General features: G+C 45.8%; 1 protein-coding gene across 3 annotated transcripts in view; it reads left to right on the forward strand.

Moving 5' to 3' along the window:
- The window catches only part of LOC138488704 (putative methyltransferase DDB_G0268948), a 504,586-nt gene that overhangs the window by 445,282 nt on the left and 31,380 nt on the right, over positions 1 to 27,924 (forward strand). For all 3 annotated transcript variants that reach the window (XM_069615945.1, XM_069615946.1, XM_069615944.1), the window contains one exon: positions 18,999 to 19,136. In XM_069615945.1, the coding sequence (XP_069472046.1) occupies positions 18,999 to 19,136 (138 nt within the window). The remainder of the gene's footprint in view (positions 1 to 18,998; positions 19,137 to 27,924) is intronic.

A 27,924-nucleotide genomic window follows, 5' to 3' on the forward strand; every position in this document is an offset into this window, starting at 1 on the left:
CTATACACACCCGTCCAAGCATCAACTCGCAGTTATCATTTCTATTCTATATGCATGGTTGAACCAGGCTTGGCGCCACTAGTATTTCATTGTTATTATGGCCCCAATTGCAGTCAGCATAAAGGGGTATCTAAATTATTATGGAGGTAGCTCTCTTAATTGTTTTCATACATTTTTCAAGCGGGAAGTTCATGTAATTACAGTTCATAAGTGAATAGTGCTGATTATTATCCATTTCGGCAGAGTGGAGGGGGCCATGCCATCAACAATAAGGGGCCTAAAGTGTCAGATTAAGTTTTCAAAATAACAGCAGATGCGATTAGATACACCCACCGTAACATACCAGCACCAATATAGGGCCTTAACAGCCAGGTTTTAGTAATTGCCAACTTGCAAGTGTGTAGAAGGCCTGGTTCTTTTTATTATTTATGAAAATGATGAAGATCCGACCATCTCAGAAAGGTTGGCCTGCTAACCAGACCCCCTTTTCATGACCTCCCTGCCAAAAGCATAGCATACACCTGTGCTCTTCTGCATCAGTCTCCTGATATGCAGCGCCTGCTCTCCAGTGGCACAGAGCAATTTCAAAAATCACAGTGGACCTGTTTGACACAGCTTCTGTGACAGCCAAGACACTGAAGTGCAGAGGTTACAGCTAAGTACATCTCTTTTCCAAATTCCATATGATTATGATAAACTCCTGCACCATGTGGCATGGTCATCTGAAAATATAAGCCATGCCCTGTGTGGTCTGGTGGTGTAGAGGTTACATACTTATGAAAAGCCACATCTGATTGAATCATACACATGTCAGCACTATGAGCCATGACCGGCTGTGGAAGGGTTGTGTGTATTCTAGTATGCTAAAGTAAATGCCAGGATTAGCTCATGGTGTCATGGTGTCACGCATGACATAGCGCCACTGGATCGAGAGAACCAAAGAGAAGCTGAAAGAAGAGGACCACTACCACGACTGAACCCCCCGGTGAAGCCCTGCTATGGGTCCGAAACTCCAAATTTCGACGACAGGGAAGATCTGCAAGGAATCTTCTCCCCTTGAGCTGGTGGGACCAACCAGTTCGCCAAACGCCAGGCCTCCCTCCTCTGGTCGAATTTGCTGTGCACAGCTACAGTGAACCGGATAGCCAGGAGGACCGGACCCTGCTTGGGTTTTAAGGAGCGCACCTTTTATTTGTCGCTTTGCTCCGCTGCTGGTTTCTTCCCTGGGCAGTGCAGGACCCTCCAGTCTTCCTCCTTCGTGTCAGTCTGACAGTCGCTTCAGGAACCGTGAGCCTGCAGTATCTGCCAGGAACGTCTGCCTCAGCTACAGCATTCTTCTGCTCTAAAGGTACTGTGCTAACCCGGTTATTTGTTCCGTCCGACTGCGGTGAAAGTGTTTGAAATCTTTCGCCAATCCGAGGGCTTGTCCTTCTCTAGTCTTTAAAGTAACTTTTCTTTCGACCAACTTCATTTCGAACTCTTGGCAAAGACTTAACCGCGAACTACTCTGAATTGTGTGATCCTCTGCAAAGACTCTGGTCCATTGACTTTGGCTTAGGCCTCTTGGTTTGATTTCCTCACCATAGTAGCCTTTTCTAGATTGCCCTACCTACTTACTTGTTGGTGCTGCTTAATTGTGAATAACCTTGTCTTTCCCTCCCTTTTAATTTGCTGGAGTGCCATTTTGCTCACACTTCATTTTGAGCTTAACTTGACCAGAATCTATTGGGTGTTGTGTAGTATATTAAGATTGTGATTTTCTGCTGCTTTAATTTAGTGAATTGTTTTACAAATGATGTGTAAATAAATGTATATTCTTTTACTCAGAAACCTTGAGTCAGTGTTTGCTTGAACCATAGTAAATTGCTGTCCTTTGTGTAACTTCTGATACTGCTCACTTTACTCTTGAGATAAGTCTGGCTGCTCAGCCATTGCTACCACTTTACTGTGTAGTACAGGCTTGTACCAAAGGTGAATTTGTACTGTCACTTGTAGTCTTAATTGTGTGTGGTGTTCCCAAAGGGTACTGCATATGATTCTGCCAAACATCTTCACTCTCCCTCGCCTCTGCAAGGCAGCAGATGTCGGATGGACACTGCGCCCTTCCCCTACTATCGGATGTCCCCTGGTGCACCCTCAGCACATCTTGGGGTTGGAGGTAAACCCCCCTTGGTCCCCTACAGGCATGTGCATGTCTGCGCTTCCATGCCACTAAATTGCTTCTCTGCCATGATGATCGTGGCAATTTACATCTGTGCAATGGACATTGGAAGTTCTTGCACGTGTGCATGCGTTTCGTCTGCTACAGCTATTTTACCATATATTTGAACTGCGAGCCACCTTTCCAAGATGGCGGCCCGGACACTGTGCTTCAGATTGCATGGTGCTGTGCCCTCATTGGCTCAGGCTCCACTCTTGTGAGCCAATGTGAAGCCGGTAGACTTGGCCAGCCCGCCTCCAAAAGGCCTGATCCTAAGGCCCCTGTCTGCTCCCTGTCCGCTACAGGTACGCTTCCCTCCCTGGTCCTCTGTTATGCTGTTGTGTGCCCCCACCCCTCCATGTCCCCTGTGATGCTGTTGTGTGCCCTCCACTCCCCTTTGATGTTGGTGTGTGCCCCCCATGTCCACCGTAATGCTGTTGTGTGTCCCACATGATGCTGGTGTGTGACCCCCACACCCCCATGTCCCCCGTGATGCTGGTGTATGCCCCCATGTCCACCGTAATGCTGGTGTGTGCCCCCCACCCCTCCATGTCCCCTGTAATGCTGGTGTGTGCCCCCACTCCCCCTCCTCTGATAGTGCCTGCCTAATTGACTTTTGCATTTGTATGCTGCTGCTGCCCTGCAACATGGGGTCAGGCACCATGTATCTGCCGCCTAATTGACTTTTGCATTTGTATGCTGCTGCCGCCTTGCAACATGGGGTCAGGCACCATGTATCTGCTGCCCAATTGACTTTTGCATTTGTATGCTTCTGCCGCCCTGCAACATGGGGTTAGGCACCATGTATCTGCTGCCTAATTGACTTTTGCATTTGTATGGTGCTGCTGCCCTGCAACATGGGGTCAGGCACCATGTATCTGCCACCTAATTGACTTTTGTATTTATATGCTGCTGCCGCCCTGCAACATGGGGTCAGGCACCATGTATCTGCTGCCCAATTGACCTTTGCATTTGTATGCTTCTGCCGCCCTGCAACATGGGGTTAGGCACCATGTATCTGCCGCCTAATTGACTTTTGCATTAGTATGCTGCTGCTGCCCTGCTTCTGGGGGTTAGGCACCATGTATGTCTTCTGTAAGCACTTATGTAACTAAGTACTAGCCTTCTGTAACAGCGCCACGATGCCCAAGGGCTGTTTGTGCGCTTTATAAATGCAAACAATAAATAAATAAATAAATAAATAATGAAACCACAATTTATTTGCATGTTATACTAGTAGAACTCATTGAGGAGAGGTTGTTGCTGCTTGCTTCAACCGAGCAATGAGGAACCCTCTCCTACCTCGGTGAAGGCTGGTGAAATCCAGACCAGCAGTCGTGCAATCACATGTGCTGGAAGGACCAGTCAGGGTGCTGCCTGCTTGCAAAATGGCCACCCAGGGACGATGGACATGAAAAATGGTAGTCCACATGCAGCGATCGTTCTCAGCTCAGATACTCCAGCAGGGAGTGAGAAGGGGTTGTTGCTGCTGGCTTCAAGGGAGCAATGAGGAGCTTTCTCCTCCCCAGGGTACAGGCTAGTACAAACCGTATCTGCAGTCCTGCAGAGACATGGGCTGAAAAGACCAATCAGGACGCTGACTGCTTCCACAATGGCCACTCAGGGACAAAGGCAAAATGGCGGTCAACATGAAGGGATCTTCTTCAGCTCAGCTCCAGCAGGGAGCGAGCAGGGGTTGTTGCTACTGGCTGTAATGGAGCAATGAGGTTGATTTGAGTGTTCAATATCCCTTATATAACACAGCCTCTCAGCACTTGTTTGGGACTAAAATGGAATGTCAATGAATATGATAATCCGAGGTTCTGCTATATGTTGTGTGAAATATGGATGCAGATTTACAGTGTTGTAGCCAGGATTTCTGGCCAGGGTGGTATTCACACAGGCCTGGGGTAAAGGGCACTGGAACTAAAGCAGATATATTTGCAGATCAGGTCAAAGTTTGAAGTTTGAACTATTTTAGGCCATTGAAGCATTTAACTAGTTAAATGACAATTCTACAAAAGGCCCAATTCAGTTGTCAGAGAACATAAAATAGTTTCAGCCCAAAAAATGGTATTTTCAAGTCATAAAACAAACTGTGTGATAAGAGTACCTGTGTGTAGTCATTGTTTGGCATGGCCATGCAGCATGTTGTGTGATGAAAAATGTTAAGTGATAGAAAAAAGGAAAGGAGGTTATGATTCAATTTGTTTTTTGGGAGATTAGATTGTTAAACAGTGAGTCTGTGGACTTTGAGATCAGATACACCTTTTCCAGTGTGAATGACTCAAACACCCAGACTTACCCGAAATGTTGTCATAGACAAAGGAGTAAAGATCACTTCAAATACAGGAAGTACCAGTAGTTTCACAACATTTTATCGAATATATCATAGTATTACTCAACTAAGCAGTATTGATTTTATGGAAAGTGTAAAGATAAAAGCAAAAGTTGGTCTGACAGAATTCAAGCATATGCATGTTTTCTATTTTGGTGCAGATCAGTAAAATGCATGCAAAGTAACTGGTGAATATGACAACTCATAAGCCTACTAAAGGTAGAAATGCAGACAAAGCAAGATTCACTTTTCTCATTTAGCATCATTCCTTCACACAGACTCCTTTGTATTAAAAATATGCTAAAACAGAACTCTAAAATCATATTCTGTAAGTTTGGCATTTGTATTGAATGTCATTTGCATACCTGTGCATATTCTTAACGCAGGACTACATGTACCAAAATGCAATATGAAGTGAACCTAAAAGCCAAAACTGGTTTATTATTTCACACCTGACATTGTGCAACTCGAGATCCCTCCAACTCCCCTGGATATCGTTTTACTACTTTCGGAAAAGTCTGTGTGATAATCCCCTGCTTGTAGTCATTGTGTGGCACATGCATGTATCTTGGTACTACGCACAAAATGCATAACATTTGTAAATCGATGATTAAAGGTTTTAAATTCCTTGCAGAAGATGCCCAATCAAAGCCTAATGTTTGTGTCCGAGTATACGTGTACTCTAGCATACATACTGAACAGTGCACATTTTAACAATAGCGCCCACAAAGACGGTATGCAAACTGTAGTACAGATGCAGGACACACACCAGTAGTCATATAACAAAGGTACATATATCCCAGCATGACTATTGAAATTAGATGAGCAGTACAACTGTTGAAGCATGGATGAAGGTGACAGATTGGAAGCAACAAGTACACATACCACAGCATTGATGTTGCCATGAAACAAACTGAGTTGTGCAACATACCACTTTTCACTAATTAAGCAATATGACCCGAGCGGCAGGGGCATTACCGTAGTTATCGCTCGAGCCCGAAAAGCCGCGAAAAGCCGCGGTGTCGGGAAAGGGAAAAAAAAAAAAACGACCAAGAAAATGGCCGTCGGGAAAGGGAAAACGGGAGTCCGTTTTCCCTTTCCATGGCGGCCATCGGGAGCGGACGCGCTGGGAACACAAGAGTTCCCAGCGCCACCGCTCCCACAAAAAAAAAGAAGCAGAAGGTAAGTAGGGTTGGGAGGACGGGAGGCAGGGGAAGGTTAAAAAAAAAGAAAAAAAAAACGTACCTGCGTCCCTGCGTCCCTGCTAGGGATTCCCGGCCTGGTAATGACTCGGCGAGGGCCAATCAGAATGGCTCTTGCATTCTGATTGCGCCCTCGCCGGGTACTAATTAAGCAATAGAACCCGAGCAGCGGGGGGCTTACCGAAGGCCCTGGGGGCCGGGGCATTACCAGAGTCGGTAATGCCCCCGCCGCGAGGGTTCTACTGCTATTAGTAATTTGCGTGACCGGGGTACTAAAAGCAATTTTTTTCTGTCCCGAAACGCTGCGCCGTTTCAACGCTGCAGCGTTTTGGGACAGAAAAAAAAAACGACCAAGAAAATGCCCGCTGCCATGGAAAGGGAAAACGGAGTCTGTTTTCCCTTTCCATGGCGGCCATCGGGAGCGGACGCGCTGGGTAAACAAGTGTTCCCAGCGCGTCTGCTCCCGAAAAAGGATTAAAAAAAGGTAAGTGGGGTTGGGAGGGCGGGAGTGGGATGGGAAAAAAAAAAAGTACCTGCCTCCCCGGCGGGGGACGAGGGAAGCCCCCAGCCGTGTGGAGGCGCAGAGCGGGGATGGCCCCGCTCCGAGTCTCCACACGGCTGGAGGCTTCCCTCGTCCCCCCCCCCGGGGACGCAGGATCAAGAAGGTAAGTTCGGGGGGTGGGTGGGAGGGAGGGGAGAAAAAAAAAAAAAAAAAGGACTTACCCGAGTCCCCGGCGGGGGGCGAAGGCAGCCTCTCAGCCGCGGGGAGGCTCGGAGCGGGGATGGCCCCGCTTCGAGCCTCCTCATTGGCTGAGGGGCTGCCACGCCCCCTGCCGGGGACGAAGGCCGTGGAATCCCGACGGAGGGATTCCCGGCCGGGTAGGGACCTGGCGAGAGCCAATCAGAATGTTTGTTGCATTCTGATTGTCTTTCGCAGGGGTACTAATGGTATATATGAAGCAACGCAATAGCAAATTAAACCATGAGTGAGGATTTTTTTAAGAGTTCACACAGAGAACTCTCTTTGGTTCTTGACCACATTGTTTCTCAATTCAGGTCTTAGAGTAAGTTGCAATTATTAGTGAATGTTTGACTTTCATAAAAAATAAAAATGTTTTGTTTACCACGCTTAGAAACGACACATAGCACGTAATAAACCAAAATGACAATATTTCAAGAAGAAATGTGTGTAGAAAATGCTATGCAACATGCTACGCAAAAGGAGAATGATTGCAGCTGTGTCTCTATTTTGCAATTCATGCCTCTAAACAAATTATGGGATCTATTTCCCACGACACCGATCTGTGGATACTGCTAGTAAGCCTGTAGCAGTAGAGCTGTGAAGGTGGTTTCTTATGTGTGTCCGTTTGCTACTTTTTGTTTGGTGTAGTTTTAGACCCTATTTTATTTTGGTTGGAGTATATGCTTGTTTACCACTTATCTGTAGGGCTGAGCTAGCACAATACTAATTGATGTAAACGTATATGATCTCATCTGGGTTCGCACTGTATTTTAAAGATTTAAATACACCCAGGAAAACAAAGTGGGTGATAAGTTCACCTGCTTAGATTCATTTTTTGACACAAACTTGTAGGTTGTTATTCATGATGTGAAGATAACATTTGAAATACGCAGACCTTAAAATACGCTTGCTAAATTGCTATGGCCCTGCAGCATTTGGTCGTCTCTCTCCAGTATCAACTCACATGTGCAACATGAATAGAAAAAGCAGTTAATGGGCTAAACAGTGACATCAAATTGTGAGATGTGAAACCCTTTCATGGAATACAGTATATGTCAATAGGATGTAATAAGATGATCTGTCCAGGATCACAGTATCTCTGTGACAAGTGTTTGACACGCTGAGCTATCTTCTAAACCATTATGACACTCAACTCATCAACATTAACTTCAAATTTAGTTATTGCACGTGATCAAAATATTCTCCATAGAAAGGTGAAAATGCAACGTAAGTTATGCTCCATTGAACACATAAACTGTGTATACAGAAGTGTATGCATCACATGATCAATTGATCAATTCAGACCTTGGATGTCAACAAAAGCCAGATAGCATGCTCAGGGCCTCAGCAGCACGCAATACAATATCATAAGGGGCTATTTTTAAAAATAAATGTGCACTGACATCTGTGTATTTGGCAACCAGATGTTAAGCACAGCACGATCAGTATTCCATTTAACTAACAAACTGTAGGACATCGAAAACTGGGCTCCAATCCCATCTTTCCCATTTCAACAATTATATTATACTCGTGAAATAATTTTACTATGTTTGGAAAGTGGGAAGATTTCCAAGGGTCTGGGTCTCTATGAAGCCACAAACTTAACTGAAAAATATTTCGCATAAGAAGAAAGTAATGTCACTAATGTCTACTATATATACTTGAGAATGTGTGGGAGGGGGATAGGTTGGTATTGAGTTTACTTGTTCTGAAAGTTGGGGCTGCTGCACTTTGGGCTTGGGCCATTGCACTATGGGCCAGAAAAGTAAACTTGCCCCCCAGGCCAAATGTTGCCAGCCCTCCCCTGGGGGTAGGTTTGCCTGGTTCTAGCAACATTAAATGCCACTCTTAGTATTGCGACTTAGGGTTGCTGTTGAGGACTTCTTTCTCTTGGTGTTCACTCTGAAAATGACGAACAAGGAGTCAGAGGATCTGAATGACTCTTTCCAGGTCTTGTAAGACATCACACTCTTGCCACATCCAAAGTATGGGGTCGATGATCTCCCGTCAGGCCAGGCTCAATGTGTAGAACTGGAAGAATTCTCCCCTGATTCTAATGAAAAGCTGAGCCGATTTTAGGAAGGAAAGAAGGCTCATTATTTAGAATCACCACCTCTGGTGGGAACATGAGAAAGGATTCAACTACCCGGAAAGCACTGATTTCACCAATTATCCAGGCCCGAAGGAATGGCCACCAAGAGCAAGGTCTTCCATGTGAGGAAACTTATGTAAACCTTGTCTGCTGGTTCGAAGGGTAACATCGGTAGATGCCGTAATACCAATAAGAGGTCTGACAATGGCAGAATTGGCTGTGTGGCAGACTTTGTAACTCAAGCCTCCAAAACAGATGTAATACATAGGGTCCCAGCTCTTCACACTAAGAACCTGTGTTGCAAAAGACCGTACTGTCTTCCCATTAGACCCTGAGCATGGTGGGAGCCAGGCCCATCTGAAAATCTTTGTACATAATATCCGGCACTGCCCACTTGGTTCCTGTATAAGGATGCTGGTTTCTTGCTTCACCTTAGGCTAAAGAGGAAGACCAATGATGCCTATAGGCCTATAACATTGATGGTCATTTGTACTCCTGAAGTTTGAATGCCATTTCATGGGAATTCCCAGTGCCATAAGCCCCTCAAGTTGTAGTTTCCAGGCCATAAGCATCAGGATCCTGATGGACACCTCAGCCAGGAGGGGTGATTTTAGTGAGTACATCCTTATAAGCATCTGCACTGAATCATGCACGCTCATCAACTGCAGAATAGGGAACAATGGTCTCTATGTCCAGAATGGTGCTATCAGCACCATTTACTCACCTTGTTCCGATTTTCCAGATGACCAAGTGCAGAATCGTCAAGGGGAAAAGGCAAGCAAAAGCCCCAGAAACCAGGCATGGGTTAGGGCATCCAGCATCCACGGAGAGGGGTCCCGACAGGACAGATGAACAGCAGGGAAGTAGAGAATTCTCTTGGGGTGCAAAAGAATCCAATTAGGGATAACCCAAGAGATCCAAGCACATCTGGAAGACCCTCGGATTTAAACAGAAATCCCTGGAGCACAAAAACACCTGGCTCAGTGAGTCCTCTGTCTTATTCTGGGCTCCCAGGAGCTAGGCCGCCTCAAGGTGCTCGGGGTTGAGCTTCCACCAATTCCAACATTCTTGCTGCCAGCAGCACTCGATGGTGGCATCAGGTTCCCCCTGCCCATTCCCATAGGCCTTGGTGATGCGATATTCCATTTGTACAGAACCCTCTTGTTCAAAACCTAGGCTTGAAAGTGCCACTGTCACTTCCCTCCAGTTGGATGACTGTTGAGATTCCCTACTGGTCCAGCAGCCCTTCAGCTCCAGGTTTTTGAGAGTTGCTCTCCAACCTGTGCTGCTAGAACAGAACAACAGGACTTTGAGGTGTAGGGTTACTTCACTTGATTGATTGCTCAGGTTCACCCACTACTTGAGAAGGAACCAAATGATGGCTGTTAGAGGGTCGGAATTCTCACAATCCCCTTATACCAGAGATCATTGTTCCAGGAGGAAGTGCAACAGGAGTTTCAGTTGTGTCCAAGCCTCTGGAACTGTCACAGTGCAGGCTCCCCAGCTTCAAGAACCTGATCCATGTGAGGCTGCAGGGTTAAAATGTGTGACTTTTGCAAGAAGGCTCACCCCTTCAGGGTGTTGAAGTGGACCACTATCAGTATCAATGACACCTGGGATCAGGTTGGGTTTCCACCAATTGATTAAGAACCTGTGGGTTCGTAGCACTGTACATTCCCTGTGCAATATTGCTGGCACGTGAGTCGGGATGGGTCTTGCACTAACCAGTCAACCAAGTAAGGATAAGCAGGAGACCCAAAATCGGGGCCAGAACCTGTGTGAATACATGGGGTGCTGATGTTAAACGAAATGGGAGAACTTGGAACTGATATGCGGAAGTCCCACCATGAACTGGAGGAACCTCCAATAGGCCGGGCGAATTGGAACATGATGGTAGGCATCCTATAGGTGTATGGAGGCCAACCAATCCGCTGGCTGGATCGCCTTTATCAGTTGTTGTGGGGTCTCAATGAGAGAAGGGTGGTTCATCATCCATTTGTTGAGAGCTTTGTGATCCAACACTGCCCTGAACACTCCTGATGGTTTCTTCAGAAGGAATAGTAGAATTGAAAAGCCTTTCTAGAGTTCCCCCAGGGAAATCTCGAACACTGTGTTTTTGGTTTTTGGCTTTGTCCTGAATTCCAGGCAATACCCACTGTGTACCACCTCCCGGGTCCATTCATCCGTCACATCCTGCCAGGCCTTTAGAAACATGAGAAGATATCCCCCAACCATATAGTCATTCCATGGATGTTGCTGAAGCAGCTAGTGCTAATTTTGGGGGTTTCGCATAAAGCTGAACCTCTGTCTCTTCCCTCATGGGAAATGTGATGATACCAAAGTAATCTGTCCAAATGAGCTTGATGTAAAAGATTTTCGACAACCCCTGTAGGACAGGGCAAGTCTCTGGTCATTGAAAAATTTTTCTTGGAAGGAGTCCAACTAGGTTCCAAACAGACAGTGTCTCAGAAACAGCAAATTGGTTAATGTCGTTTTTCTGGCTTCTTTGGCTTTCCAATGGAGACCCCATGTATCTTCAGGCCTCAATTGCGAGCCTTCTCCAGAAGATACACCCCCTCATGATATCATACTTTATATTTAATAATCACTGCACCTGCCACTCCATAACTTTCAAGAGAGGTGCAACCTCTGATTCATCCTATTAAGCAAGAACAAGTGCCGGGAAGTACAGCAATAAGGAATGGGTCGCATAGCCGAAATATGCTCCAGCCCACAGAATAAAGCTGACGGTTAAACCATTTCTTTTCAAGGCACAGTCTATTCTTTTGTCCTCTGGATCAGCCAGATTTGCTTCACCTGATGTAAAATGTGCTTGCCCAATCGTGACCGCCGATTGATCATTCAATTTAATAAGCTTAGGATATCCTTCAATGGGGAAGAGTTAAAATAAATGACAAAGAAAAAACGTCTTTCTCCATTTCCTTCCGTTCCTTTAAGGCCACATTCTCCATATCGTCATGGAATGGAAACAAGGCAAGGTAGAGCTTTACACTGCCACAGCAGTGTTTTTGTGTGGCGATGGTGGGGCTGCTGAGAATTACAGATTCGTCCAGACATATATTAACACCACTTTCAAATCCTCCTTCTCAACATATATGCCTGCAAACACTTCACCATCATCTTCCTCTTCTGGGAAAGGTAACCATCCATTTTCCCCATCAGGAGCTTCAACACTATGCCCATCCTCCTCTGTTGCAAAAGGGGCTCTGCTGTGGCCACTGGTGTAATTGTGGTTGGCGGGAGAGAAAAGGCGGATGCCATAGGCCTAGGTGGGTTGGCCCTCAGCCACCTATGACTCAACTAATTGAACAATCTCTTCTTGGGGCATGATCTGCTCTCTGCAATGGCTCCTATGCTTATGGTGGCACTTCCCTAGTCTTCTCCTCCTAGATGATGGAAATCTAGAGGATGAGGAAGAAGAGGTGTACGTCCTCTCCACATTCACCTTCTTGTTTTCTATGGTGTCATCAGATAGTGGCAGGAAACCTTCAGGCACATCAATCACAACCTTTCAAGTCCTTTAAACTATCTGTGCCTTCAAATCCCTAAAAGCAGCCACCTCCTAAAAGCCCAGATCCTTGAAATAAACAGGCGTGGTATATCAAAATGGAGGGCACCTACCTATTTTCCAGGTTTTCATCTCCCCCTTGTAGCTTGGACATCTGGGGGAAAAGTGCATCTCGCACCCTCCTGCCACTCTGCGCTTTGGGCTGCACACCAGCTCGCAACTGCGCCATTAGTTTCTGAGTGCCTGGACTGTCCCTCCACTTCCTCCATCACCCGGGAGTGTCTATGCTAACTGACAGGTACAACCTTCTCTAATACCTACTTGACAGAGTTGCTGAGGCTGGCAAACGCCTAACCCCAAGACGTGTCTGTCTATCTGGAGACAGAAAAACCACAGGAGGGAAAGGGAGGTGCTTTTATCCGTTGTAAAGTAACAATAAATAAAAGTGGAAGAGATCACTTTGTGGCATCTGACCAGAAGGTGGAGTCTTTATGCAAGTAAGCAATGAGATGAGGAAAGGGGGACGAGCGGCAATGATTGATGGTCACAGGATTAACATATATATGAAAGGCTGGGTGAACCTGCCTGAGGTTCAACTTTACACAGCTCAGCTTGCTCTCCCCAATATTCCACAGGCTCCATGGAGCTCACGAAAGGTTCTGTTGCTGGGCTCGTGCTGGCGCATTGTGATGGTATGTGCAGGGCCAATGCCATCTACTTTACAATGCTGCGCCACTGCAAGCCCAGCACCATGACCCTCACACCAGCCAATAGAGGAGTAAGTTCCCATTTTTCTGTGTACTTTTATTTTTAAAAAGAAACTATTCCGGCACGGTTCGTTTTTAAAATAAATGTATAGGAACAGGGAGACTTAAAAAAAGTAGAGGAGTACGGATCCCAACCGCTCCCACCCACTTCGACCACTGGGCACAACTATGATATGAAAATGTTAAACAGGGGCCCTTCCCACACTGATTTTGGAGTTGTTCTGGCAGATAATACAAGCTTCACAATATCTTTTTTGGTCTTCATAAAAGCCTTTGTTACTCTGTCTTCTCACAGAATCTCAGGGTCACACCACCTTCACTCACAGCTCCTAGGTAGAATGGCTTTTCTGGTCTTCAAGCTTTATTGTCTGTGTCTTTTGCCCCTTGAGTACACTGGGGAAACCCTCTTCTGTGGTCTCAGGTCCAGAAGGATCCTCGCTGGCTGTGACTGCATCAGGGGTTGGGCTTGAGCCCAACATTTGTAAAGGCCCAGATTCTCAAGAAAACTGGAGGACTTTGCATAGTTTCCACTGGCTGTCCTCTGAGAAACTCACCACCTCTCTGCCCCAGGGTCCTGCCTATACTACCCAGCATATCACTCTCCCTATCCTCCATGACATTCCACCATGTGCTTGTACCCAAGAAAAGCTTCTATTTCACCTCCCTCCTCTCTTATCTGTCCTCATGCTGTAGCTGCTCCTCCTCAATGCTTCACCACATGCTCATTCCTCCACCCTCCCTAGACTCAGCTCTTTCACACCCAGGGGTTGATCTCTCATTTTATTTCATACCTGTCCCCTTCACTCTTCTTATCTTACTCTTCTCCAGTCCCCTCTTGAGAGTCCTCCACTTATCTACTCCTCTGGTCTCAATCTCCTCCTCTAGCTGCCTCATGCTCCTCTTTTCCTTCTCTTTTCTCCAACTACCCTCCTTCCTAAGACTACTCTCCACTCCTCCTCTCCTCTACTTTCTCCCTCCTCCTTCTCCACTCTCTGAAACCTGTACTACTGCATTTGTCCTGCTTCTCAATACACTTTTATAGAAGGGCATAGAATACATTCTTTGTATTTCCTTTTTGTTTGGGTCTAGCCCAGCCCTAAGGGTACCCCCTTGCTCAACAGGTTTCTGGTCAGAGTCCCCTTATGTGCTCCTGTTAGATTGGTTACCCTCCAGTGATTAACCACTCCCCGGCTGCCCCGGAGGCTAAAGACCCAACACATACTGCTCTGCAGACCAAGCAAGCATAAGCTTGGTCCACCATCTTGGATCCACAAAGTTAGCCATAGTGAGAGAGAGTCTCTGCATAGGAGCTAAGTGTTTCACAAATCTTCAGTGCTCTCCTCATGAGCAAGGGTCTGCAAAAGGGCGTCTCTTCAGGGGCTCGAGTGTGTAACTTGGAGTTTGCTTGCATACAATTAAGCACGGCAGAGCTTGCTATCTGGTTGTCTACTGTGAATGGGTGTTAATAGAGGGCCCTAGTTGGGTCTCTGCAGCCTGACAATTTTCCTTTGGGACTACTTAACTTAGGGAAAATGGGCTTGAGCTGGCACCAGTTGGGGCTAGTGGCTGATCTTGTATAGCCAGCATCCCATAACCCCTCAATGTGGCAAAGCTCTATCTCTTAGTACAGGCATGGCAGGGTTATTCAGGGGATCCTCCCCACTCCACTCTGGACTCATGGGAGTGGTGGCCCAATTGGCCACCCAATGCATCCCCCCAAGGGACAGGCAGGAGATATCATCACACCTGAATGTGTGCTCTGCTGCATCTATTGCCCAAGTTTCTATTGAGATGCATTGGGTCCCACCTGCGCCCATGGTTTGACTTTCGCAGCTTGCTTTGCTGTGACCCACCTGCGGCCATGGTTTGACTCTCGTAACATGCTGTGTTGTGCATCTGACTCATCTGCATCCACAAACTGACTGTAACCTTGCCATATTTTGCATCCGTTCTACATGCTACCGCTGGACTCTCTCTCTCTCCCTATGCTGTGCAATACACTGTGTTTACTGGGCTCATACTTGAGCTAGCCCCTCACTCCATGAGGCGATGCTATTCTAGTCTATAGTCACTCTTACCTGCTTAGTCGTAATTTACTGTCTGCATGCCTGATGTAGCCCCTCATTCCATGAGGCTAGGCTTTTCCAGACTGTAATCACCTTTACCTGCTTAGTCCTAATTGCATGTTTGGTTCCTCCTTAAATGCAGTTTACCTTTTTGTCCTGCACTTTTTTAAATTGTTTTGCATTTATTGTTACCTCTCACCCTCTTCCCCTCCTGCACTCCCCTTCCTCCCCATCTTCACCTTTTTTCCTGTCCAGCACGTGCACATTCTAAATCGTCTCACTACCTAGTCAGGGCGTTTCGTTTTGTTTAGTTCTTGTTTGTTTTCCTCCCTTCTACCCCCTCTGCACTTCCCCTCCTCCCCCTCTCCCTTGCTCTCATGCTTTCAGCAATTGCACGTTCCGAATGTTTCAAGACCTTTTAAGACGGTTTTTGTTTCATACCATCTTCTCCCCCCCCCTTGTATTGATGCGCCTCGAAACACTATTTTTGATGTATAGTGCGCATTACAAATAACCAATAAATAAATAAAAAATAGAAGATGTTTCGCGCTCTGAAACACTTGTGTACGAGCGCGATATAAATAAAATATCAACTCAATTCACTGTTATGCTGTGGTATTGTGCCACTGCTGTTCTCGCTCTAAACGTCACCATGTACTTTACCCTCTGCCACCTAATGAACACACTTTAGAAGTCCACACAAGGTCATAGGAAATAGGGGGACAGGTGGGACACCCCCCAACAATTTTAGGCAGGGGGATATAATGGCATGTATCCCCCTCCCCACCCCCCGACACAAACAGAGGCAGGGGTTTTATTTTTATTTTTCCAAGAAGTGAAGTGATGAAGCAGCAGGGCAGCGTTAAGTAAAATCAGGGATAGACTGGACTATATGGGCGAGAGCGAACATCCCGGGCAGCCTGGGTGATTCCGCTCATCGCTATCAGTCACACTGGCTCTGGCTGGCTGCCTAGGTGTTGCTGGGCACATCATTCGTTTCTGCCCTCGTCTGCGCATTTGGAGAGGGGCACCACCCGGGGAAAGAACTGCACATGCCTTCTGTGCTCCCCGTGCTCGCACATGATGCCCAGTGCACTGCAGCGCAGCCCGGGTGACTAGTTATTTAATCTATCAACATTGTTCGCCTGTTTATTCTGCAAATTATCTCAAAGCACCGTAGAGTAATTTTCAGGGCTGTTTGAAGGATTGTGGGCACCTTATACAAAATGACTCATGCATACCAGGCCTTGAACTCCAGGCCCAAGTACAGCCTTGTATTTGAGGAACAGCCTCATATGTTCAAGTACAGTCTTGGTTGTAAGCGTCATGCTCCTTTGCCAAAAAATGTAAAACTTTACGTCATATGCAGAATCAACCTCATATGGACAGGAATAAAGGATTTTGCCCAGAATCAGCCGCATTTGCCAGGTGTTACTCAAATGCCCATGAATAGACACATGTACTCTCTGTCCAACCCCACCTCAAGGGATACAGCGAAGCGCCACCCTGATTAAAATTTGTCTTTAGCGCATGTCTGACAGATTCCTGTGTTTCACGGCTCAGCTGAACCGCCTTGCGGTTGTGTGGGCTATGCATAATAAAAACTTAAATAAGATCACCTTGGCTATTGGGAGCAGTGCAATTGTGAATGAGCCAGTAGCCAGAGAGATATGGCTCTCCAAGGAAGGAATCCTCATAAGTAGCTGTAGCCAAGCTGCGGGCGCTACCATTGGAATCCAGCTGAGGAGGTGCGAGCGTGTGATTGCATCGCTGTTGCTAAATGTATGTTTTTGGGCAATATGCTTATTGGGCTATCAGAGCATCACATGGCAAGTGAGGGGAGAACGCTGGGGTATGCAGTGTTAATAACAAAAAATAAATAACAAACATTTTCAGTGACACCTGAAGAACGAAACAAATGTTGACATTTTTAATTAAAGTATATCTGGGGGGTGGGCTAAGGGATAAAAAAGTATAGGAGGGGCTGGGGGTTAGTAAAGCAGGGGAAACGGGAGGCTTGGGCGGAACCCCCAATAAACATTTTTTTTGACATGTTTTCGTTATTTAGGTGTCATTAAAAATGTATGTCGTTATTTATGGTGTTGCTTTAAACACATGGAACCGAACGGGAAGGACATGTCCCTCTACAGGGGAGGATTATGACATGCACTCTCTCCCTCCATTCTGCATCTCCTTCCTCACTGCCACCTCTCAGAGGGTTCCCAGTGATGCTTTCTTCCCTTACTACTTGAGGGGTAGGGGTTACCTATTTTAACCAAAAGAACCTTTTGTGAAGTTTGTACTTTTTGTTTACTTGTGCAGGGCGTCAGGCAGACGCATGCTAGGCGCTACTTTGAGAATAGCACACAATGTAGTGGTTAAATCGGTATTACCCAAATTGGTCGTTTCAAATTGACCGTATGGTACAACTGGCCGAATTCGGCCAGTACCATTTGGTCATTTCGAAACAACCAATTTGGGTAATCACTACCAAAGATGGGGAGCAGGGGTTGCGGGGGTGTCCCCCGCTCCCCATGTTTGGTAGTGATTGCCATTGCCTTTGAGTGTAGTGGGGGTGACCCCCGCTTCCGTAGGTCTGGTGGCGGGGGGGGGGGGCGGCAATAAATAAATAAATAATGAAGAGCTGACCCTGCTGCGTCAGATCCGACCCGCGTAGGAGGGACGGATCTGACGCAGCAGGGTAAAACCATGCACGGACGGCAAAAAGGTAAGTAGGGGGTGGGTGGGCGGCTGTGTGGTGGTGGGTGTTTTTTTTTATTAGGACCATTTTGGCCGCAGCAAAATTGGCTTTGCGGCCGAATTGACCACAGTCAATTTGGCCGCGAACAATTGTGCTACGGCCCAAACGTATACATCAGTTAAATCAGGTGATGCGCTCAGCCACTCCTAGCATGTTGTGGCAGCTGGCCACCAACTGACCAAAACTAAAAAGGAAAGGAGCACAATTATGTGTTCATGTAGCACTTTCGGTAGAGTACCGGAAATTCCACCAAAATGTAGCACATGAAAAAGCACGTGCATGAAATTGCTTAGCAGCTTGTTCTCCACAATCCGCATGAAATTCCCTTCATAGTCATATATGCCAATCAGTGTGCCATAGATTATTGTCTGCCAATGCTGCAGTAGATCTGCTGAGTGCAACAGAATATTACATACCAATGCCACAGCTTATTGTACGGGCATAGTATTTACACCCTAAAATCAATGAATGATGCCCGAGAAAATGGAAAATGACTGCATAAAAATACACAGCACAGGTTGCCCTAAACTCTCAAGAGCACCCCTGCCCGCGAGAATTTGATAGGAGGTACCCCTGAAATGAATATGTCTACCTGCAGTATCCACCACCTCCCAATCAGCTGACATGGATGGAAAGCCTAGAAGCATCCATGTATGCATGCAGCGCCCTTACAAAACAACACATACAGCACATAAGAACACAGTAAAGACAAAAGAGCCATTCTAAATGGAAATCAATCATTTCAACTATGCAGGGGTGGACTGGCCAATGGGGAAGGTTTGTGTGTGTAGCAAAGCCCACAAGGTGTCCCCTGTCCCCCCACCCCCCGATTGTATGTGTCTCCTACTCCCCTGAGTCCACATCATTGATACCTTTCAAAAATCCCATCCCAATGGCAAGCGTTTGCTTTGTTAGAAATCCCACCTTTTCCAGCAAAGATCAAAAAATGAAATGCCACTTTTTTCCCACTAACAAATCCCATATAATTGCATCTCGTAGGTCCACAAATGCCTTCACTGGGGTTCAGGGTTAAAGATTTCAGGGTGTTGTGAGAAGGCATGGACGGGAACAAAGAAGTCTCACTGTTGAACTCTTTATAGAATCAATCCTTATTTTACAGATTTACTTGATATTAAATACAGCTAGCTTATGAATCACAGCATGTTTGACACATTGCTTGGGGGGAGTGTGTATGTGTGTGCGGCACATTGTGAATACACCTCTTAGATCCACCTCAGGGTCAGAGAATCTTAACAAGGGTACCTGAGTAACCCACCCCTTGTATATCTCTTCTTTTACAGAGTTACCAAAATATTGCTGAAGCGCTCTATGCCTGTTGCAGATTTGGTGGGTTTATGCGAGTCAATATGCACTTACCAAAACTTCTTACGGGCCGACAGAGAAGCAGCCGAAGAATTCCTGCAAAAACTGCAACATAGGTAAGCCATTCAAATACTGCAAAATCAGAAAGTAGTCGACTTTCAAGAAAATCACCATAAAAACAGACGTAGTCTCAGCAGTATTTATCTTTACAATTGTTGCAACTGCTGTTCTAAATATTTTCATATGCACGTGGATTATGGGGTAATTACACAAAGTCATAGTCAGATATCTGTGTTGCAAATAGTGGATGGTTTTATGGCCTTCAAAGCCCGATTTATCTCATCAAAGACAACAGGGATTCGGATAAGACATGTTTTTTCTCTCCTGGATTGGCTTGTACTACTGCAGCATCTCGTCCCAAGAATGGTGATGGCCTGGTTAAAATCACCCCTAGTCTATGTTCCAATTTAAGATCACGTCGGGTACATTATCCATGTTCAAACAAGACTAATCCTGCCATTTTACCCTGCAATTGTCTAGAAGTTGATGGTGGTGAATGCCCAGCACCGAAGGCTATTTGCCTCGAATCAGTGATTTGCAAAACCAATATGACCTCTTTGTCTTTGGGAAAGTCCCCTGTGGCCTCTCCAAAGCCCGTAAACTCCTTAGTCTCTCTATAGGGGGGAGAGTAGAAACAGAGAATGATAAAACTCCATCTTTTGAACATCTAGTTGGAAAGCGTCAGGTGATGTTTTCCACTGATGGATGAGGGGTCCTAAGTGCCCACCCAACTTTGAATTTATCATGAAATGTGGTGGGATTACAATCAAAAATTGGCGATGAAGACTGCCATGCATTAGTGGTGGAATGCATAATTTTCTTTTTCAGGAAACCTGGACCAATTTCCCTTTATGTCAACCAGGCTATCTAACATTCTTTGTATGGTTATAATAGCGAGGAGAGGAAGGAATTATTTTATTTATTTATTTATTTATTTTTATTTTTGAGTAGGGCGCTACATGCCCCAAGGCCTCGGAGTGCAGCACGAAAGAGAAAGAGCAGATCAGTGAAGTTTATTTATTTAGACATTTATATAGCGCACCGAACCCTGAGGTATCTGGGCGCTTTAAGCTTAAGAATATGGTTACAACAGTTACAAAGTGCCAGGTACACGGATTGGAAAAGCCTGACCTCATGTTGCAAGCAAGGCTGCTACGTCAAGGCATGTAGTTACAATGGTAAAGTCGCGGGAAGATCAAACTAATGAGAGCCCATTGGTCAACTGAATTGAAAAGCAAGGTTTGTATACTTCACTTGAATGTTGCAAGGGACTGAGATGCTTTAATGGCAGGAGGTAGGGCATTCCATTCTCGCGGAGCATGGAAGTCAAAGGTAGCTTCTCCAAATCTTTTCAAATGAAAGTGGGGTTGAAACAGCTGAGGATTATCAGAGGAACGTAGCTCTCGACGGGATAGTTTTAATCACAGTCTCCTGGATAGATAAAGTGGGGCGCACATATTCTGACATTTAAAAGCGAGAGACAATATTGTGTCTTATTCTCTGCCCAACTGAAAGCCAATGCAGCTCCCGCCTACAGGCTGCCACATGATCGCCCATAGCCAGTCCAAATATTGCTCTCACAGCCCCATTTTGAGTGGTGTGGAGGCGGTGGAGATTTCATTGTGAAGTAGGTACCAGTAGACTATTACAGTAGTCCAACCGTGAGTTCACAAGTGAGGATGCCAGGAGCGCTCTATTTACGATAGAAAGGGGCCTCATTACGAGTCCGGCGGTAGCCGTGCCGGTAAAACCGTCAGGCTGCCGCCGGACCCATAATGAAATATCAGCGCCTGACTTGCTGCAATTACCGGGGCATTACAGCCTCGGCGGCCCGACAAGTCAGGAGCCGGTAAAATGTTGATCCCCATTCCTGTGGAGTCCCATACGACTCCATGGGAATGGGGACCACTGAAACACTGGCACCGTTTATAACAGTGCCAGTGTTTCAGTGAAAGTCTGCGGGCGGGTGCCGTTCCAAACACCAGGGCAGACCTGGTGGGCGGGAAGGCAACCCGCCTGCAGACTCGTAGTTTGCCGGTCCGGAAACAACGGTGCCGCTATGCTTACTGGCACCGTTGTTTACTGACCGGCAAACTTGTAATGCGGCCCATGGTCTTATCTGGTGAAGCAACTTGATTACATGACCACAGGATGTGAGCGTAACTGTGATACTTGTTTCTTCATTGATAACTCAGCGTCAAGACACAACCCAAAAGTTTTCACTGAATTACTAACAGCAATAGTAGTACCCGCAATCTCAAAATGTGCATATTGGGTATGGAGCTTCTTCAGGCAAGGACGAGATGCCATAACAAGATCATCAGTTTTGGAACCGTTGAGAGCGAGAGAATTTTGCGCCATCCAAGTCTGTATTTTATTTTAAACTAGATTTATTGTGTCAGTGTCCTTCGAATGATCACCAGATAATTCAAATAAGATCTGGGTGTCATCCGCGTAGTTCGCAAATTTGACACCCAGATTATCAAGAAGATCAATAAAAGGTCTTATGTAAATTGTGATCAACAAAGACGATTCTTGCAGCACGCCACAGGTCAGGGCTATGGAACTCCCCTGAGCTCCAGGCACGGCCACTCTAATGGTCCTAGGACCAAGGAAGGAGGCCAACCAGTTGGCGGGAGTTTCCGTGCAATTGGCTACAGTTAGCAATCTGTTATGTAAGAGTTTGTGATCAATGATGTCGAATGCTGCAGAGAGATCTAATAACAGAAGAGCTGGATTGCTTCTTTTGATGATTTCCATGATGTTAGATTTAAGATCCAGCAAATCGGTTTCTGTTCCATGCTGGATTCTGAAACCGGACTGATGGACATTTAATAACTTGTTTTCATCTATGAAATTCTGGAACTGCAGATACGCAACTCTGTGCAGAATTTTCAACAGATTGGGAACATTGGTGATGGGCCTGTAAATCTTAGGAACTGCAGGGTCCAGTGTGTCCTTTTTCAATATGGCAGTAACCCAAACATCCTTAAGGATGGCAGGTACTCTGCCTGATTCAAAGGACAAGTTAATTATTTTTGTGAACCAGGGGATCAGAGCATCTAGTGAACCTTTCAGCATGTCTGCAGGGCAGGAGTCCCCCAGACAAGAAGTGGATTTCATGTTTTTAACAATCTCTAAAACCTCATTTTCAGTGCAGCTAATAAAAGAAAATGTATTAGTAGTTTTGGGCAAGTATAAATGTGCATTGTTTGTCATAGTAGACTCATTGTTGGGAATTAAGCTGGTCAGTTGCTTAGAAATAGACAGACAGTGACCCACAATTTTATTAGCATACTCGTCCTGAATGGATTGACACCAGAAGGGGTCTTTAGAGATAGGTGGAAAAGGTAATGAATGACTTTCAAATTCTTTGAACATTTTAAAAAGTCCTTTAGTGTTTGATTTCGCATTATCGATGCGTACATTACACGTTTTCTTTTTTGCTTCAATAATGGAATGTTTATATAGTTCTACACTTTTATAAAAGCTCTCAAGGTTGATGGGGCAGGGGTATTTCCTCCATTTACGTTCTAAAGCTCTTTTTCCCCTTCTTGCTTCCACAATCTCATCATTGAACCATGTTTTCTTCATGGTTTCAGTTTTTAGTATCTTGACTTTTTCCGGTGCAAGAATGTCAATGGTTTCCTTAATAACAGTTAATAAGTGAGAGGCCAGGTCAGAGGAATTAACGCTAGCTTCAATATGCCCAAGTTTGGTTGTAATAGTGGCGGAAAAAGCGGTGGCTGAGATGTTCTTAGTGTCACGACATGCTACTTTTACTCTTGGGTCTGTATCAAGTCTGGGAGGGAAGGTTGGGAGCATGATCGAGGTATTAACGAACAAATGGTCTGACCAAGGACAGGGTGAGGTTCTAATAGAAGTACTCTGGACATTATGCAACAGTATCCAGTCCACTGTGTGACCACACTGATAAGTTGGATCCTTTACCAATTGTGCAAAGCCAGCTGCTTCTAGAGAGGAGAGCAATGATGCAGCAGCAGGGTCTGTTAGGTTATCAGCCCATAGATTGAAATCACCCATCATAAGTGCTGGGGATTTAGCTTTGATTGTGCTATTTACTAGTTCCAAGAGCTGCTCTTCAAAGAGCGAAAGGGCTTGGGGAGGTTTATAAAGAATAAGTATGGTGAGAGATGTATTTGGATTGATTTTCATTTTTATATTAAGACATTCACAGCTATCCAGATGCAGATTGTTGGAAGAATAGCAGTCAGTGATCTTTTACAATAAGCGCGACACCCCCACCCCGTTGGTCAATACGATCAGCTCGGTATATTTTATATCCCACAGGCAAAGAGTTTTCAATAGCAATCTGCGCGGCATCATGTAACCATGTTTCTGAACCTGCAAGAATGTCTGGTTCATGAATGGAAATGTAATCTGCAATCTCAAAAGCATGTTTTACCAAGGAACAGGTGTTAAGTAAGGAGATGCTTAATTGATTCTTTAAGTAGTCTTTAGGTTTGAGATGTAAAGTGTGAGTTTCGTTGGAAATCAGCTCCACCCGAGTGATTACCGATAACCCTATAGTACGGAGGGAAGGGGTTGTTAGCAAGTCACGTCCGTGGTCTAGATGAGGTAGCCTCTCGGGCTAGTCCTCATGTCCAGGCCTGGTAATTGCTTTGTTATCTAAAGTTTTAGAGGGGGAAGGGTTAGCACAATGGCGAGCGATAGTTAAAATCGGTAAGCAATCATGCAGGGGTACCGCGGCAGTATTTTCAGAGGCTGCGGTAGACTTAGTCTGGGAGCGTGTTCTAAGCTTTACAGACATATTCAGAAGCATTCAGCAGAAGCAAGGGAATATGGTTACCTTCGTTTTCCTGCTTAAGACAGTGGCTAAGAAAGTAGAAGATGTATGTCAGAGGAGAGCTTCTTACTCTCACCTTACACAAACAGGCACAACCCGGCTTGGTTGCACCAGGCGCTATTGTGTCTGTGGTCTAAATAAGAGCATAGGAAAACTACGCGGTGAGCTGGGAACTGTAGTTCCCAGTGATCAGTGCATGCAGAGTCTTACTAGAAGCTCTGTTTCAAATCGCACTGAATTATAACAAAAAGGAAAGTACAGGTAACACAACAGTCTAAGATCAGCAGGAAGAGTTACGAGCAATTATTTAAAAGCACGTAGGAGTTCCAAGTTAATACATTAAAAATAAAAGCAGGAAGTGCAACAGACAAAACGTCAGGATACAATCAAAGAGGGAGGGAGAGAAATAATCCCTTTAAGGGAGTTTTAAAGATTTTGGTAATCTCAAGATATCAGAGATCAATTTAAAAGGTACCCAGTGATGACCCCAATATACAATGCTTGAAATTGAGATCCTGTGATATTTATGTATTTAATGTCTCCAACATCCACCTAAAATCAACTCCAAAACTCTTAGAAATCTCTCTATGCTATTGGAAATTGTGGCTCCATTTCCCTTTGGGCATGAGAGTTTGATAAGCGTCATTGTGGAGGATTTTAATATAATGCTTAGGAAACGAACGCAGCATGGTTAATTATGGGGTTTTGGTACAGGGGTTCATGTTGTAAATGCAACCCCTGTGCTACAGAGACTTGGCTCTCACTGCAGCTGTCAATTGGGCACTTATGTCAGCTCAACCTGCTATTTGCCACTGGTAGAGCAGGCGCTGCAGATCAGTATACTGATACAACAGGGCACAGGTACACACTATGCTTTTGTAGTGGAGTTTATGAAAGGGCAATCTGATTAGCAGATTACCCTTTCAAGATGGAATTACCTGTATCATTTTATCAATTTAATAAAAATAAAAAAAGCCAGGGCTTCTACACCCTTTCCAAATGGCAATCCATCACATTCCCGCCCAGGCAAAAAGGTTGAGAACCACCCTTATAAGAGTCAGACTCATCCTCAAGGCAATAAAATAACCGGATGTCATTGTTGCTGGCATGTTGAGATACAGACTGAAGCATTATGTCCATTTTAACTCTCTGTAGAGAGATGGATGAATGCCCAAGTTCTGGATGCCTCTCAACTATGGACCAGCTTTTCTCTGATCCAATCAGCTGCCTGTGAAGGTAGGTAATGAATGAGCAGATCAGCAACTTCTGATCTCAGCTGCCCTGAACCTACTCCAATTCCAGTTTTACAGGTGCCTGTCTAGCTTTTATTTCCCTGCCCATAGTCTGGGAGTCCTAGAACTGATGCCCTGTGCAAACCAGCTTTCCACCATTCAAACAGGGTTCGGCAGGCAGAGGCCTGTTGATGGTTCTGTGGTGTCTGCAAAGCCACAGATGGCGTATAGGGTCCCCTGGAAGTTATGACACCTTGTGGGGGATCTCACTTGAGAGAACGTATCTTTCCTCTCAAAACAACGTCAAACCAAGTGGGTCTGGTGTGCCTTTCTTGCCCTATCAGTGCCTTGGAAAGACTGGCCAGAGTACAAGGTTTCCATTTCTAAATGTACACAGGGATTGTAAAATGGATCTGACAACCTGTCGGCTGTCCCAGTTATATCTAAGTGACCAGCAAGGGTGTCAGGAGCCAAGTCCAGTAGAAAACTCCCGAGGCCTGGGTGAACAACAACTCTGGCTGTGCCCTGCCCCAGAATTCTTGGGCTCCTTGATGCTGAACTGGTCAGGGCTTTTGCCTGGTTTTGGAAGAGGCCATGTCTTTTGCTGGGCTTCTTCCACTTTTTGGAGCGGGTCAGGGCCTCAACCTTGCACCTGCCCCCCTGCCTGCCGCAACAGACTTTTTAGGGTGGGACAGGTTCTCTGTTCCCAGCAAAAGACAGCCTGAACGGAGACTCCAGCTAACACTCACTCAGTTATGACAGGCTACTCAGGTCTAAAACGTCCCTATCCACCATCTCAGGTTATTTATCTACGATAATAGGCAACCATGAGATCAATGAACGTGGTGCTAACACAATAGTCACCACAATGGCCACTGGGCCCTCTCTAGCAAGAGTAGGCACCCCAAGGGACTTCAGGCTTTGGCGGGGAGCTACCGGGGACACCAGTCCCTTGCGCTCTCTGGTGGAGGAAGCCTCAAGGTGGAGGTTTCCAAGCGCTCCCAACTTTGCTGCTCTCATAGTTTCCGCTCCAGTGACTGATGTGACTATCTCTGGGTCAAGGGGGCCAAGGGAGGCAACAGACACCCTACTGGAATGTGATGCTTGACTGCAACAGAGTGCAAGGACGTTTCACTCCTCCAACTAAACCCTACCATTTTCAAGTACTTCAGGCTATCAAACCTTCTTACCTGCAGGTTTGGCCCTTGGGTGTACTACCCTACCTTCACCAGTTGCCTGGCAGCTGTGACACTAGAAGTAGTACCACCCAAGGTGGGAGACTGTTCCCCATTTCTGGAGTGGTCCAGAAATGTCAGAGTCTTGGCAGGAACTGATGCCCCCTCAAAGGACCTTGGACCATTCCCACTCAGAGTGAGGGAACTTTGGGCCTATTGAGACTGCATCTGTTAAGATGGCCACACTGACTGCGGCCTCCTCTTCCAGAGGACCATCGTTCACAGTGGCCTACTTGGGTTTCTCCCTTCCTATGTGTGAAATCTTTGTACTGGAAACAACTCCTGGTTGTCGAGTGTGTGGGTGCCTCAGTGCTAAAGGTGCTCACACCCTGTTTTCCGATGGGAGTTGACCTACCACAGGTCTGGGATCTCCCTTTGGGTTTGGGGATCTTTCTTGGATGGAGGGTCAGAACCTCTGTCCTTTCCCTTCTTGTATTTACAATGATCTTTGATTTGGGTGGGTGTGGCTTAGCCTGTTTGTGGACTTGGGTGTTTACATACCTGCCTGCAACCATCTCAGTCTCCACAGGCTTGGTGTCACGCATGTCCACTAAACAGTGGTGCAACTTCATCTCACACTTGTCAAGGGTATTCCCACTTGTGTCTGAATTAGATATGCTCTGAGCTGTGTCACTTTTGTTAACTGTGGCCCATCCACACAGTGACTTTAAGGGCTGGTGTGTAAATGCCTTAAAAAAGGTTTACTCCCCAACTCAGATGGTTGGACTACGTCCTTGGGAATGTGGTGCCAAGGTTGTCCTTGAGTGCCACCACCTGAGATACTTCCTTTACCACTGGAGGTTTTGTGAATCTCCAACTCAAATGAAATACCCCCAGCACCTAGTAATGCTCTGAATGTTCTCAGCAATTCAGTTTTTCTATTATTTCTGCCATGTAGGAGACTCAACCTCTCACAATGCTTGTACAGGCAGCCTGTGCCCAGGCCCTGCTCTATGTTCATCGTGAGCCACATCGTAGTAATAAAAAAATACTTTGGCAGTGACTCTAATGTTGGTTGCACATTGTATTTTGGCTGACTAAGCTGCAGGCACAGTCTGTTTCAATTCCCACTGCTGCCACCAATGTGACAAAAATACTTCTGCCCTGCAGGAGTAAAAGAGTAAGTAGTGGCTAAAGCACCTACTCTGGCCTCAAACTGCTGCAAACCAAATGTGATCCTAATCATAAAGGTAAAACAGCACAGTTAAGAGATATACCTGCTTCGCCTTTTGTGCTAACGTGGGCCAAGGGAAGGCTATACTCTCAAGACGGGTGTGAATTGATTCAGTAGGAACCCAAACAGCAATAATCCCTAATCCAGACCAGTTGACAGCCGATCACAGCAAACAGTTGAACACTGCATTCTGTTCCAGTTTCAGATTACACAGGACTAATGAGCTATTGAATTGATATTAAAAGCGCCATGCAAGACTGCATATTTAAGACATTTTTGAAGACGTGTAGAGATTGACTGCCCCTCATTACCAGAAACAGACTATGAACTTTCTCAAGATATGAACACATTTACGTAGGAATTTTTAAGAAATGC

The sequence above is a fragment of the Ambystoma mexicanum genome, chromosome 9, assembly GCF_040938575.1.
Source record: "Ambystoma mexicanum isolate Mex_15411 chromosome 9, UKY_AmexF1_1, whole genome shotgun sequence".
Taxonomy (NCBI): Eukaryota; Metazoa; Chordata; class Amphibia; order Caudata; family Ambystomatidae; genus Ambystoma; species Ambystoma mexicanum.